Source organism: Trachypithecus francoisi, unplaced genomic scaffold (genome assembly GCF_009764315.1).
Source record: "Trachypithecus francoisi isolate TF-2019V2 unplaced genomic scaffold, Tfra_2.0 Lachesis_group1, whole genome shotgun sequence".
In the NCBI taxonomy this organism is placed as follows: Eukaryota; Metazoa; Chordata; class Mammalia; order Primates; family Cercopithecidae; genus Trachypithecus; species Trachypithecus francoisi.
The window spans coordinates 152737499-152749299 of record NW_022681454.1 but is presented as its reverse complement, the minus strand read 5'-3'; the positions used below and the strand labels follow the sequence as shown (position 1 = coordinate 152749299).

At 35.3% G+C, this 11801-nt stretch overlaps 1 protein-coding gene across 4 annotated transcripts in view; it reads right to left on the bottom strand.

Moving 5' to 3' along the window:
* Positions 1–418: 418 nt before the first annotated feature.
* The window catches only part of GUCY1B1 (guanylate cyclase 1 soluble subunit beta 1), a 48359-nt gene continuing 36976 nt past the window's right edge, over positions 419–11801 (bottom strand). For all 4 annotated transcript variants that reach the window (XM_033215570.1, XM_033215572.1, XM_033215573.1 and 1 more), the window contains 6 exons: positions 8433–8630; positions 5453–5690; positions 4289–4429; positions 3312–3466; positions 2831–2957; positions 419–1671 (listed from right to left, as the gene is read on the bottom strand). In XM_033215570.1, the coding sequence (XP_033071461.1) occupies positions 1648–1671; positions 2831–2957; positions 3312–3466; positions 4289–4429; positions 5453–5690; positions 8433–8630 (883 nt within the window). In that variant the 3' untranslated portion in view covers positions 419–1647. The remainder of the gene's footprint in view (positions 1672–2830; positions 2958–3311; positions 3467–4288; positions 4430–5452; positions 5691–8432; positions 8631–11801) is intronic.

The following is an 11801-nucleotide window of genomic DNA, read 5'->3' as shown; positions in this document are numbered from 1 at the left end:
TCTGGGAAGATGTCAGTGTCATTATGGTTTCTGAGTATTCCTAAATCTCCCCCCAAAACAGGCATAATAACTATCCCCACTTCACCCCTTTTCTCTCAAGTTACTCTTTCTCTAAGTATTATTTCTGTATTTGAATATATTTCTTCATTATGAATATCACATATTTTCATTACTTGTATACATGTTTATCATCCCTAAATGATTCAGAGCTCTGTAAATAAGCTGATGACATTCCATATTTAACTGTTTCCCCTTCCATGTCCAGTCTTTATTTCCTGTCACTTTGTTGGTATTAAAAAGAAATATAGCATTTAAGAATATGCTGTCTATGAGGAGTCAGTTAAAATTTATAATGGTAGCAAATAGGCAAAATTGTAAAATGTATTTACAAAATAGTGGCATTAATAAAATGAAAAACAATGGTAATATCATTTTTATTGAAATAAAAAGTGTATAGAGACAAGTGAAAAAAATAATTTATTACAGATTCTTTTACACATTAACATGGAACATTTATACATATATCGAGGTGCTGATATGAAATACTAAATTTAAAAGCAAACATTTTTACACAAAAGTAGTTGCACTCTATTTTATAAAGATAGATATTAATAAGTTATCAGAGACATTTAAGAACTAGAGGCCAATTATTCCAACAGTAATGCATTCTATGCTGAAATTAAACTAAAATTTTCTGAACATGATGTCCTGTATATAATCACATTCTTCTAAGCTAAGGAAAGGGAGCTCATTTCTGGGAATACAAAACCAAGAAGGGCTCTAACAGCAGTATCCCAGCAGTGTGTTTCCAGATTTATTCTTGTATGTGGTTGGAGCTCCCAACATTTAGCCTGAACTAATGTAACAGCTCAATGTGAAACAATGCAGCTTTCTGTAACAGCCGCCTGTGGTTAATGAGATTTAGTACAGGGGATATAGTTACAAATGATAGCATTTTAGAAGAATTATAATTGCCACGTGATTTGAATTAGTAACCAAATACTTTAATAACAGAAATGGGTATTCTATATTTCCAAAAGGAAAGTAGCATACTTCAAAATAGTCACTATTTTCTTAGCATGATATATTAATTCTTACTTTGGGAGTCTGAAAATAAATTGCATTTTTCCCCTAAAACTTAGAATTCACTCCTTTAGAAAATGATTTCTATAATGATATACACCAACATGATATAAACTTTATTACATATTATAGTCATTAAAATATACATATACACATATATGGAGCACTAAACAGATTTGGTAAACCATGATATAAATATACACATGGTCAAATACTGTTCAGTTTCATTTAACTAAATTCAACAAATATTCATTGGGTGCCCACTACTTGCAGATCACCATGCTAGGTAATGCTTGTAGTAGATTTTAAGACACATGAAGCTCACATCATCCACATCAAAAGTCAAACTTTAGATAATATATTAAAGCCTAAAAAAAATAATAAAAAGCAGAGCTAAAGTTGAATACTGGATAGTGAGAGATATACCTAGAAGAAAGGCTTGGGGCAATTGACAAGGATGAAAGAAAATCTGTATCCATAGGGAAGGACTGCTCCTGGGCTTGGCCTGTGTTAGGAGAAAACTGGAACCTAGTCTGCGCTCCTCTTCACCCCATAATCCAAGATTCAGTCATCATCCTGCTTTGTTTCCTTAAAAAGGCAGAAGAAAAGAGGGATTGATTTACAGTGATGATGAAGTGTATAAAATCAATTAAATCAATTTTTCTCTTTATGAGAGTGTGATCCACGTTCACATCTACAGTGTCTGTAAATCATTCCCACCATAATTCTGGGGAAAACAGGGCCACACGACTCCGATGACCAGTGTTTGAGGTAGTTATGGCTTAGTTTATCAGAAGAACATCAATAAGCATTTCCACCTCATAGGAAAATGATTTAATGTTAAACCAGGTGAAAGAAGATACATATTTCCAACCCTGGCATTCTATTCCCTTTAGAAGCTGCTATGCTATAAAAGCATTTTTAGAGAATGTATACATACCAAAGAGAAATATGAGCATGTGGTCTTATCCCCCATGGAGAAGCAACACATCAACAGGGTAACAAAGTATCAAACCTCCTTCTGATGCCACACTTTACAAAAGGCCAGGAAGAGGCTAGCCATGATCTTAGTGTGTGCAAGTCCTCTATGAGAGGTGTGATTCCACTTTGGATGTGCCACTGTTCTGAAGTTCATTCCAGCACATGGGCTCTGCCTGGAGTATAACCACAGTACTAGAAAGAACTTAAATCTTCCATAAGGAAGTCATCGGATTCTAGCAAGTTAAAAATCACTCATCTATCTAGGAGAAACACACATGAGGGACTAAGATTTCCAAAATTCCCCAATCACTCCATAGAAAGATAGCCTGGCCCTTAAAAGGATCTTAAGCTTCATGGTTAGGAAACCTCCCATGAACTGCAGCCCTTATTTAACGATGCTGGTGATCTCAGAGCCAACTTAGAGAGCTGAGGAAAAGGGTCAGGGGAGCCCCTCACAGCCCACTTCCCTTTGAGCCAGAATACAGAGAAAGAGCAAAACAACCACAATAGCAAGAAAAAAGCGGCCTTCTCAATCCAGTCCGTTGGGTTCATTTCATTAGAGGACAAAAGTCACTAAAGTATCCCCTAAAAAGTACTTACCATTGTAACTGGCTCATTAATGTTCAGTTATTTCTCCTGCTTTACTTAAAAGTTAATTTCTATTAGGAATTCTTTTCAAATGAAATACATTTTCAGCGATTACGCTTTAGTTTTCCATACGTATACTGTGTCTTAAGTACACAAATTACACTTTGATTATTCATACCTCTGTTCCTGTATTTTTTCTGGATAGAAACCAAACTTGCATTGGTTCTTTTTTGCCCTTCATGGACACTGGGCCTCTGTGCTCCAAATGGAATTGTGGATCTGAATTTTCTGGAGACATAAGACATCTAAAAGACAAGGGAAGGGGAGTAGAGAGAGAAGCATACAAAAGTTTTATGGAGAAGGTGACATGTACCATGTTATAAACTGAGACGGCAAGAACAAATGCTGAAGTTGCACTGAAAGGTAACTCGAAGTTTTAGAAACAATGATCATATCAGGATTTCCTAAGATGATGTGAAATCATATAAAATGGAAATAATGCACAATCTTCTCAAATAAAAAATAAACAATTCTACAAGCGGTAGGGAAGAGTGGTGGTGATAACTCTGTTAAAGCAATAAAATCTCTTAGAGAATTAAACCACATAGAGAGACACATTTTCTTTGCAAATCAGTAAATACCAAGACATTTTCTCTCACCTGTATGTATATTCAGACACATTTATTTTTCCCTTTTCTCCTGTGGTTTCTGTTCGGCTTGTGAGGTTGACAGTATTTCCAAAAAGACAGTATCGAGGCATCCGCTGTCCTATGACACCTGTAACTACCTCTCCAGTGTGTATCCCTATTGTTATCTGCAAAAAAGCAAGCTTTGCTTCAATCACTTTGATCACTAACACATGAATTTTTTTTTTTAATTTTACTTTAAGTTCTGGCATACATGTGCAGAACGTGCAGGTTTGTTACACAGGTATATATGTGCCATGGTGGTTTGCTGTGCCTATCAACCCATTATCTAGGTTTTAAGCCCCGCATGCATTAGGTATTTGTCCTAATGCTCTCCCTCCCCTTGCCCCCAACCCCCAAACAGGCCCTAGTGTGTGATGTTCCCCTCCCTGTGTCCATGTGTTCTCATTGTTCAGCTCCAACTTATGAGTAAGAACATGCGGTGTTTGGTTTTCTGTTCCTGTAACACATGAAGTTTTGCTTACTTTATATTACAGAATAATGTAGAGTCATCATATAACATCATAAGAGATCTCTATGAGAATTTCAAGCATATTACCGACAACTTCAAAAGCCCTCCACGAAATCTGTCTCCCCAGAGAAATATCCTGTCTCAAGAGAAACATTTGAAGTCTGAAAATTTCAAAGATGCGAATCTAGTAAGTCACATGAGACATGAAAGAGATTTTAAAAAACAAACTAGAAGGTACAAGAGGTTTTTTTCTCATCCTCATGATTTTCAGTACACGAAACAGACTAGACAATTTCAAACAGGTAGACAAATCTCTATGTCTATGAAATAATGTAGTACAGTGGGCTGGATGAAATACAGCTTTTGTTGTCAAGACACCCTTCTTTATACACATTAATGATTTTCTGGTCAACAATATGAATCAATTGTCCAAAAAGGTTTATACACCATTATTACAATATCTACTTCATTTACTAACCTGAACAGATTCCCCATCTACTTGAACCTGGCCAGCAATTTCCATCATGTCCAAGGCCAGGTGGCAGATGGATCGTGCATGGTGAATGCATGGCTCTGGTAAACCACTCACTGTCATATACTTGTCACCAACAGTCTCCACCTAACAGTACATATATTTAGATGTTTACTCGTTAGCATAAAAAAGACTGTTTCATGTGTTACCCCAATGAAAACCATATTTTTTCAAGGCTACCAACAACTTTAAGCTTCCCTCCCCCTTTAATTCTCCTAAAATTTCTAATACATTCAACTCTAGCAAAATGAAATCTTGAATTACTTATAATTTACACACATGACAGACACTTGGGGTCTTTGATGATGAGCAGGTACAGACATAGAATTATTTTTGCTTTAGTAAGCAATTAATTTCTCACCTCAGATCACCTTATAATTCAGAAGAATAATTTTTTACATTTCTCCCTAAAACAGCGATGGCTTGATGGCATGGAGAGCCACCATTTGAAGTTCAGTGATTTATCGTGGTCATTAATCATTTATTTTTATGATGTGCTCACCACATGCTACAGTGTACCTCAGAAAATGACTATAAAATAAATAGTCTTTGTGTAGTTATATTACCCCAGATACCTAGGGATGGTTTACTTAACATTCTTGCCTTTATGCAGCAATATTCCACTGACTTCTTTTTTCCAATATTATATTTATTTCTAAATGAAACAAAGGGCAAAAACACCTTATAAATGTTTATCTTCTTCAAGTTGATGTTATCTAAACGCAAATCTAAGTCCTTCTCATGCTCCATGACTTATATATCTCAGTAAAAATGTCTCTTGCAGAGCACTAAACTGAATGCTATGTTTATACTAAATGCGATAAACAGCCTGTCCAGATTTGTTAGTCTAAGTGCAAATAAGATGGTGAACATTTCATTTTAACCAGGCAATCACCCACTCCATGAAACATTCATTGTGGTTACAAGGAAGAGACAGTTTTATAACAAAAGGCAATTATTTAAGAAAATGGTAGAGTGAATACACAGAGGCTCACTGTACTCAAGGCTGCAGTGCTGGAGTCAGAGAACTGTGATGGCATGGCCTCTGGAGGGGAGGCTCAGAATGCCAGCATCCGGATAGCTCTGCAGTCAGCGATAATGAAGACTTGCCTTATAAACAAATGGGTTTTTCCGGGAATCAGTCAGTGTGTCAAATCTGGTATAGAGGTCGTTGAGAAGGTTTACGATCTTCATGGCCCCTTCTCCAGATGCATGCTTGCTACAGAAAGCATTGAAGCCCACAATGCCACTGAAAAGGATGGTCACATTGTCATATCTTTTGGCAGGCACTGGACGCTTGTGCCGCAGCTCATTGGCAACAGATGGAGGAAGGACAGAATACAGCAATCTGTTCAGTGAAATTAGGAGAAAGCCACTGTAAGAAATACTGGGAAAGCCCTTAGTGCTTCTGCTATCCCTTTCACATAGCATCAGTGTCATTTGTACTTTAAAGGCCTGGATTCTAGCAGGACATCCTCTAAAATTAGCATCAAATATTAGCTGTATTTATAAGCAAGGACTTACAGAAAATACAAATTATTTGTTTATTCTAATCACATAAAACATCCGCAAGCCCAAACTAGTTCAAACCAAATCAAAATAAGCCAAGCAAACAGACAAAACAAAAAGACTGGTAATAGAAAATCAAAGTTTTCATTTGTAGTCCTGTATTCTGACCCTGCTCTTATGGTAGTCACAGTATGAAGACTGTCATTATCAGCACCTAAAACATGGTATGAATAGCACAGTAATAGAAACAGGATTGCCTCTTAGAATAAGAAATATATCTCTATTTTAGGTAAGTAATATTAAAAGAAGCAGAATTTCTCTCCAGTCTCATTCATGCCTCACTCCTCCATAGAAGAAACCGATAAAATCAGCAGAAGTTGGTCTAGAATATAAAATATTTTATTTCTTTAGGCACAACTGAGACTACTATGGTAGCATAGTATATTACTACTACTATGCTAAGGGACAAATGTTAGCACACAGGAGGAGGATGACAGCTGATGAATTTAGAGGGAAAGAAGCAGAAACTAGACCTGTGGGCTCTGGATTGGAAGACTTGAGAGGAACAAATGAGGCCTTCCTGCCTTTTTCTTCCTGCCTTTTGCTCTAGAGCAAAAGGGCATATGTGGGAAGTTTAAATATGCAAAATGGAGCTGAGCTCTCAGTATTTTTCCTAGTCATAGTAAAATTTCTCTAGTCTTTCATTTTCAATTTTTAAACATTGAATGTTTTATAAAATATTAAAGCTATATTTGAATAGTAAGTAAGAACAGTAGAACTACTTAGCTTTAAAGAAAATTAATAGTAAATGGTTTCTAATGACATCACCTTGAAACTCAAGTATCTACAAAAATCAAATTCTAAATCTAATAATCTAAAAAATAATATAAGGATTTTTGAAGCACAATAACTTGAAATGGTGCAAATAGTTCCTGAATGTGAAACCCACCTTGGGGAATCCAAACAAAGAAGTAATTCTGTGATAAGTACTTATCAGCTACTCTTATTAAAGACAAGGCCACTGTTTAACTCCCAGCAGCTCCCAGGTTTCGACTCCTGGTCTGGGAAGAGAAGCTAATACTCTGCTTAAGCTGACAGTTTAGGAAAAAAAGTGAATTAACAGTTTTTTTCAGTACAGAATATCTTGGATATGTCATAATTTAAAAGATATATTACATATATATCTTTTTATAATCTTTATATATAGTTATATATAATCTATATATAGGTTTATAATCTTTATAGTGCTGGTTATTATCTATTTATCATGAATGTAGATATTAGCAAATTGGGTCACAATACAAAAAAATGAAACCTAGATGATTTTCTAATACAAACAGCCAAAAGACAATACTGAGTAACTCAAACCTACAAACCAACGAAACTTTGAACATTCGTCCTAAGGTCTTAGAAGTGCTACAAAATGTTTATATAAACATTAAAAAATGAACACGTAAGAACTTGGGTAAAATAGCTTATAAATGCCAGTTTAATTAGCGTATGAAAGCAAGGCCAAGTAGTATGCATGCTATGTACTTACTTAAATACATTTCTTGAAAAGGAAGTATTATTTTTCATGTCCTTGCCCAATATTTCACAATTCAATCCACCACTCATAGAAATGTTTTATATTTTGATATTTTTGCGAATGTGTGTCACTATACATGTAATTATTGTCATTACATATGATATTACAATTTGTCAGATTCATTTCTTTCTAACCCTAAATTCAAGGTCCCAGAAAAGAAATTTTTAAAAATTTAAAATTTTAAACATTTTTAAATTAATTAAAAAAATTCTTAAATTAATTTTGAAGTTAATTTTATTTTATTTTATTTATTTATTTATTTAATTATATTTTTTGAGGCGGAGTCTCGCTCTGTCGCCCGGACTGGAGTGCAGTGGCCGGATCTCAGCTCACTGCAAGCTCCGCCTCCCGGGTTTATGCCATTCTCCTGCCTCAGCCTCCCGAGTAGCTGGGACTACAGGCACCCGCCACCTTGCCCGGCTAGTTTTTGTATTTTTAGTAGAGACGGAGTTTCACTGTGTTAGCCAGGATGGTCTCGATCTCCTGACCTCGTGATCCGCCCGTCTCAGCCTCCCGAAGTGCTGAGATTACAGGCTTGAGCCACCGCACCCGGCCTAAAGTTAATTTTAAAAAATTAACATGGCCAATGATAAGTTCATTGTGCAGAGCAGCTCTCTGTATGCAGCAGCCCCCAGCATACTGAAGATGGTCAATATATAACTCTTGTATGAAAGAATGCGTGAATAAATGATAAACTTTAATTTTTGAACTAAATTTGAATTTGAGTTATTATTCTCATCATTTTCCAAAAGATATTTTGGCATATATTATTCCAACTTGGCTTCTAAAAATAGAAGACATATTTCCACTACCATTAAGACTGGTTTATTTCCTTAAGCATAATTTCTTTTTAAAAGCAATGTGAAAGATTTTATTCACTACACCAGAGCTATTACAGGTCACATGGCTTTTCAGTCTGGTTCCCAATCGTAAATATGGTAGAGTCACAATATGTTATGAATAACAGTAGTGCCCTAAGTGTTACATTCTTACGTGTCTGTCTTTTTCTTTTCATCTTCCAGGGCTCTTAACGTGAGCTGTAGCCTGTCAGTGAGGATTTCCAGTTCTTGGGTGAGTTTGTATTCCTCTCTAAATTGTTCTCCCAAAAGAACGAGATCGCGCGTGGCATCATGCAGAGGGATGTCACTTAGATACAGCCCTCTCCTTGTCAAATCGTCCAGGTTCATGACACTGTCACAGGAAGAAATGAGGCAAGATCAGTCTCAACATATACACATGAAAATGCAAGCCTGAATTTCTGTCAAGGAATCTGATCCTGCCACCTCCTATCATTCAAAACATCAGGCTGAAGACAATCAAATTATGGAGAATTGAACGAAGATTGTGAGTTTATTCTCTTAGATATTTAAACATCTACCAAAAAGCAGTGAACTTGAGATGCATTTTTGTCAGGTTGCACTTTTTGGTGCCATCAGTCTAAATTGAAACGATCCTAGAGAAAACATCTCTATGATAAATGTTGAGGTATTTAATACAGTGTGTAATTTATTATTCTCAATTTTTTTCTCATTATAAGGAGAGGAAAAAAATCTATCTTTATTCACTTTCTCAAGAATAATAGTGCTTCTTTTGATTAAGTATTTCATTTTGCTTTCTGTATTCTATGAATCTTGTAACTGGGTATTTTTTCCTTCTGGAAACAATGAGTGAAAATTCCCAACCACGTTTATGACCCATCCTCAGCATGTAATTTATGTATCTAAGACTATATGTCGTTCTTACTTCTGGCTCTCATGACTTCTTTTCCCTTGACAAATTTTTCTCATTTATTTGAAATATTATTGAATCTTGCTGAATTTTACGCATCATCATTGTAACTTGTGTCATTTTTCCAACAATATAATAATGTTTACTATTTCAGTGATAATCTGACAAGTAAAAAGTTAACTGCTTTTTAAAAATGTACTCTTTGAGGCTGGGCACAGTGGCTCACACCTGTAATCCCAGGACTTTGGGAGGTTGAGTTGGGCAGATCACTTGAGGCCAGAAGTTCAAGATCAGCCTGGCTAACATGATGAAACACGTCTCTACCAAAAGTACAAAAATGAGCTGGCTGTGGTGGCTCGTGCCTGTAGTCCCAGCTACTTGGGAGGCTGAGGCTGGAGAATTGCTTGAACCCAGGAGCAGGAGGCTGCAGTGAGCCGAGATCACTCCACTGCATTCTAGCCTGGGCGACACAGCGAGACTCCATCTCAAAAAACAACAACAACATAACAACAGCAACAACAACAACAACAAAACTAATTGGTTAAAATGGCATAAGGTTATATCTTTGGCTTGACGTTTTTTAATGCAACGGCATTACTTCCGGCCACTGAGAATAATAATTACTGTAAAATGAAAAAATTTAGTTACGACTTTGGAGAATCTGGGATTAATAATTTGAAGAATTTTGAATTAATCCTATCCAAAATTCTTCAAAAGGGGTGACTTTGCAGAATTTTGGATTAATGTAATACATTCTCAGCAGCAATGTTGAAAAAACAAAGCAAAAATTAGCATACCTATAAAGAAAATAAAAGAATCAAAGATTTTACTAATGAAATACATGATATCTTTTAATTTTGTTAAAATGGATATGTAAGTCCACTTGCAGAAAAAGACACATCTAGAAAGAGGCCAGATCATCGGCCAAAGGTATACGAGACCTGCCTAGGAGCAGAGAAAAAACATGACTGTAAGTTCAAAAATGAATGGTTAAGAACGCTCATACTGAGATACAAAACTTACATCATAAAGGTCTCATGGTTTTCAAAATGTCCTATATCATTATTTTAATGAACCATTAAGGTTTTTCTAAATTCAAACGAATCATCTTAGAATTATTTTACAAGTAAAACTACTTTTAATTGATCTTTTGTTTATGTAATGTGAGTACAAATCTTCCTACACACCTGAGCATATCTCATAGGACAATCTGCACTTTTCTCACTGGGTGATGTCTGCATATGGGAATTAACAGATAAACTCCAAATTTTCTGCTTTTATTTCTGAAGAAACCTTTCTTTCCATAAATAGAAATTACCCCTAATGAGAAACTGACATTTTCCTAAGCTCAACCCGCAAAGAGGCAGAAGAAGAAAACACTTACTGATAGCAGATGGGACATCTTTAGATCAATGTAGCTTATTATTTTTTTTTACAAAGGGTTTATGTTTCTTAGTTTTGTTTCTTTTATTTGCATGATATTTATTTCTCAGGGAAAGTCATCCATATCCTTATATTATCTGATACATTATTCTTATATGTTATAGTTAAACAATATTTAATTAATCTTAAATATATTTGTCAATTAACTATATATTATTCTTTTTTCTTTTCTTTTTTTTGAGACAGAGTCTTGCTCTGTTGCCCAGGAGTGCAGTGGCATGATCTTGGCTCACTGCAACCTCTGCCTCCCGGGTTCAAGCGACTCTCCTGCCTCAGTCTCCCTAGTAGCTGGAATTACAGGCGCCCACCACCACACCTGGCTAATTTTTGTATTTTTAGTAGAGACGGGATTTCACCATGTTTGCCAAGCTGATCTCAAACTCCTGACCTTGTGATCCACCCGCCTCGGCCTTCCAAAGTGCTGGGATTACAGACGTGAGCCACTACGCCAACGATATATTATTCTTATTTGGACTTATATATTATTGTTATGTAATGTGCAATACAATAGTAATAATATAAAAGGAGGTTGTTACAAAGTTTATTGTATCTTTCAGAAAATTTAAGACCACATTTTTAAGTGAAAAGTGATCATGGTGGAATTCAAATTAAATTTTTAACCAATAGCTCACCAAAACATGCCTTCTTGACTGTGTTATTAAATAATACACATACACTTTGTTTATACAAAATTATGAATACACAGAATATCATCTTATGATAATCGCCACAATTATCTTTTCTATTGTTCTGAAGCAAATTTAGACATAATTTTTATATTCTGAATTCCCATGTATCTCCTAGGAAAATGCTTTCCCAAATTGGAAAACAACAATCTATAGTTTTATTTTTCTCTGATGTTTATTTAAAATCACATTTTACATACATTTTAATATACTTGGAACAGTATATTTGGATTAGAGTAGGTAAATATTTTTAATTTAAAATAGTTCAAACCCAGAAAGAGACCCTTCAGATTTTTTGCTAACATACTATAGAAAAAATAATTTTTTGGTGTCAAATATACCAATGTATTTATTACGCCATCCTATTAGCTGCTTTAAAAATTCGCTTTTCTACATAATGTCTATTTTGAAGGTCCAAAAGTATAGAATGAGCTTACTGCAGATTATTTGTTCCATGGTGTAATAGCATAAACACTCCACAAATGTATTAAGACGTGGCAAATAA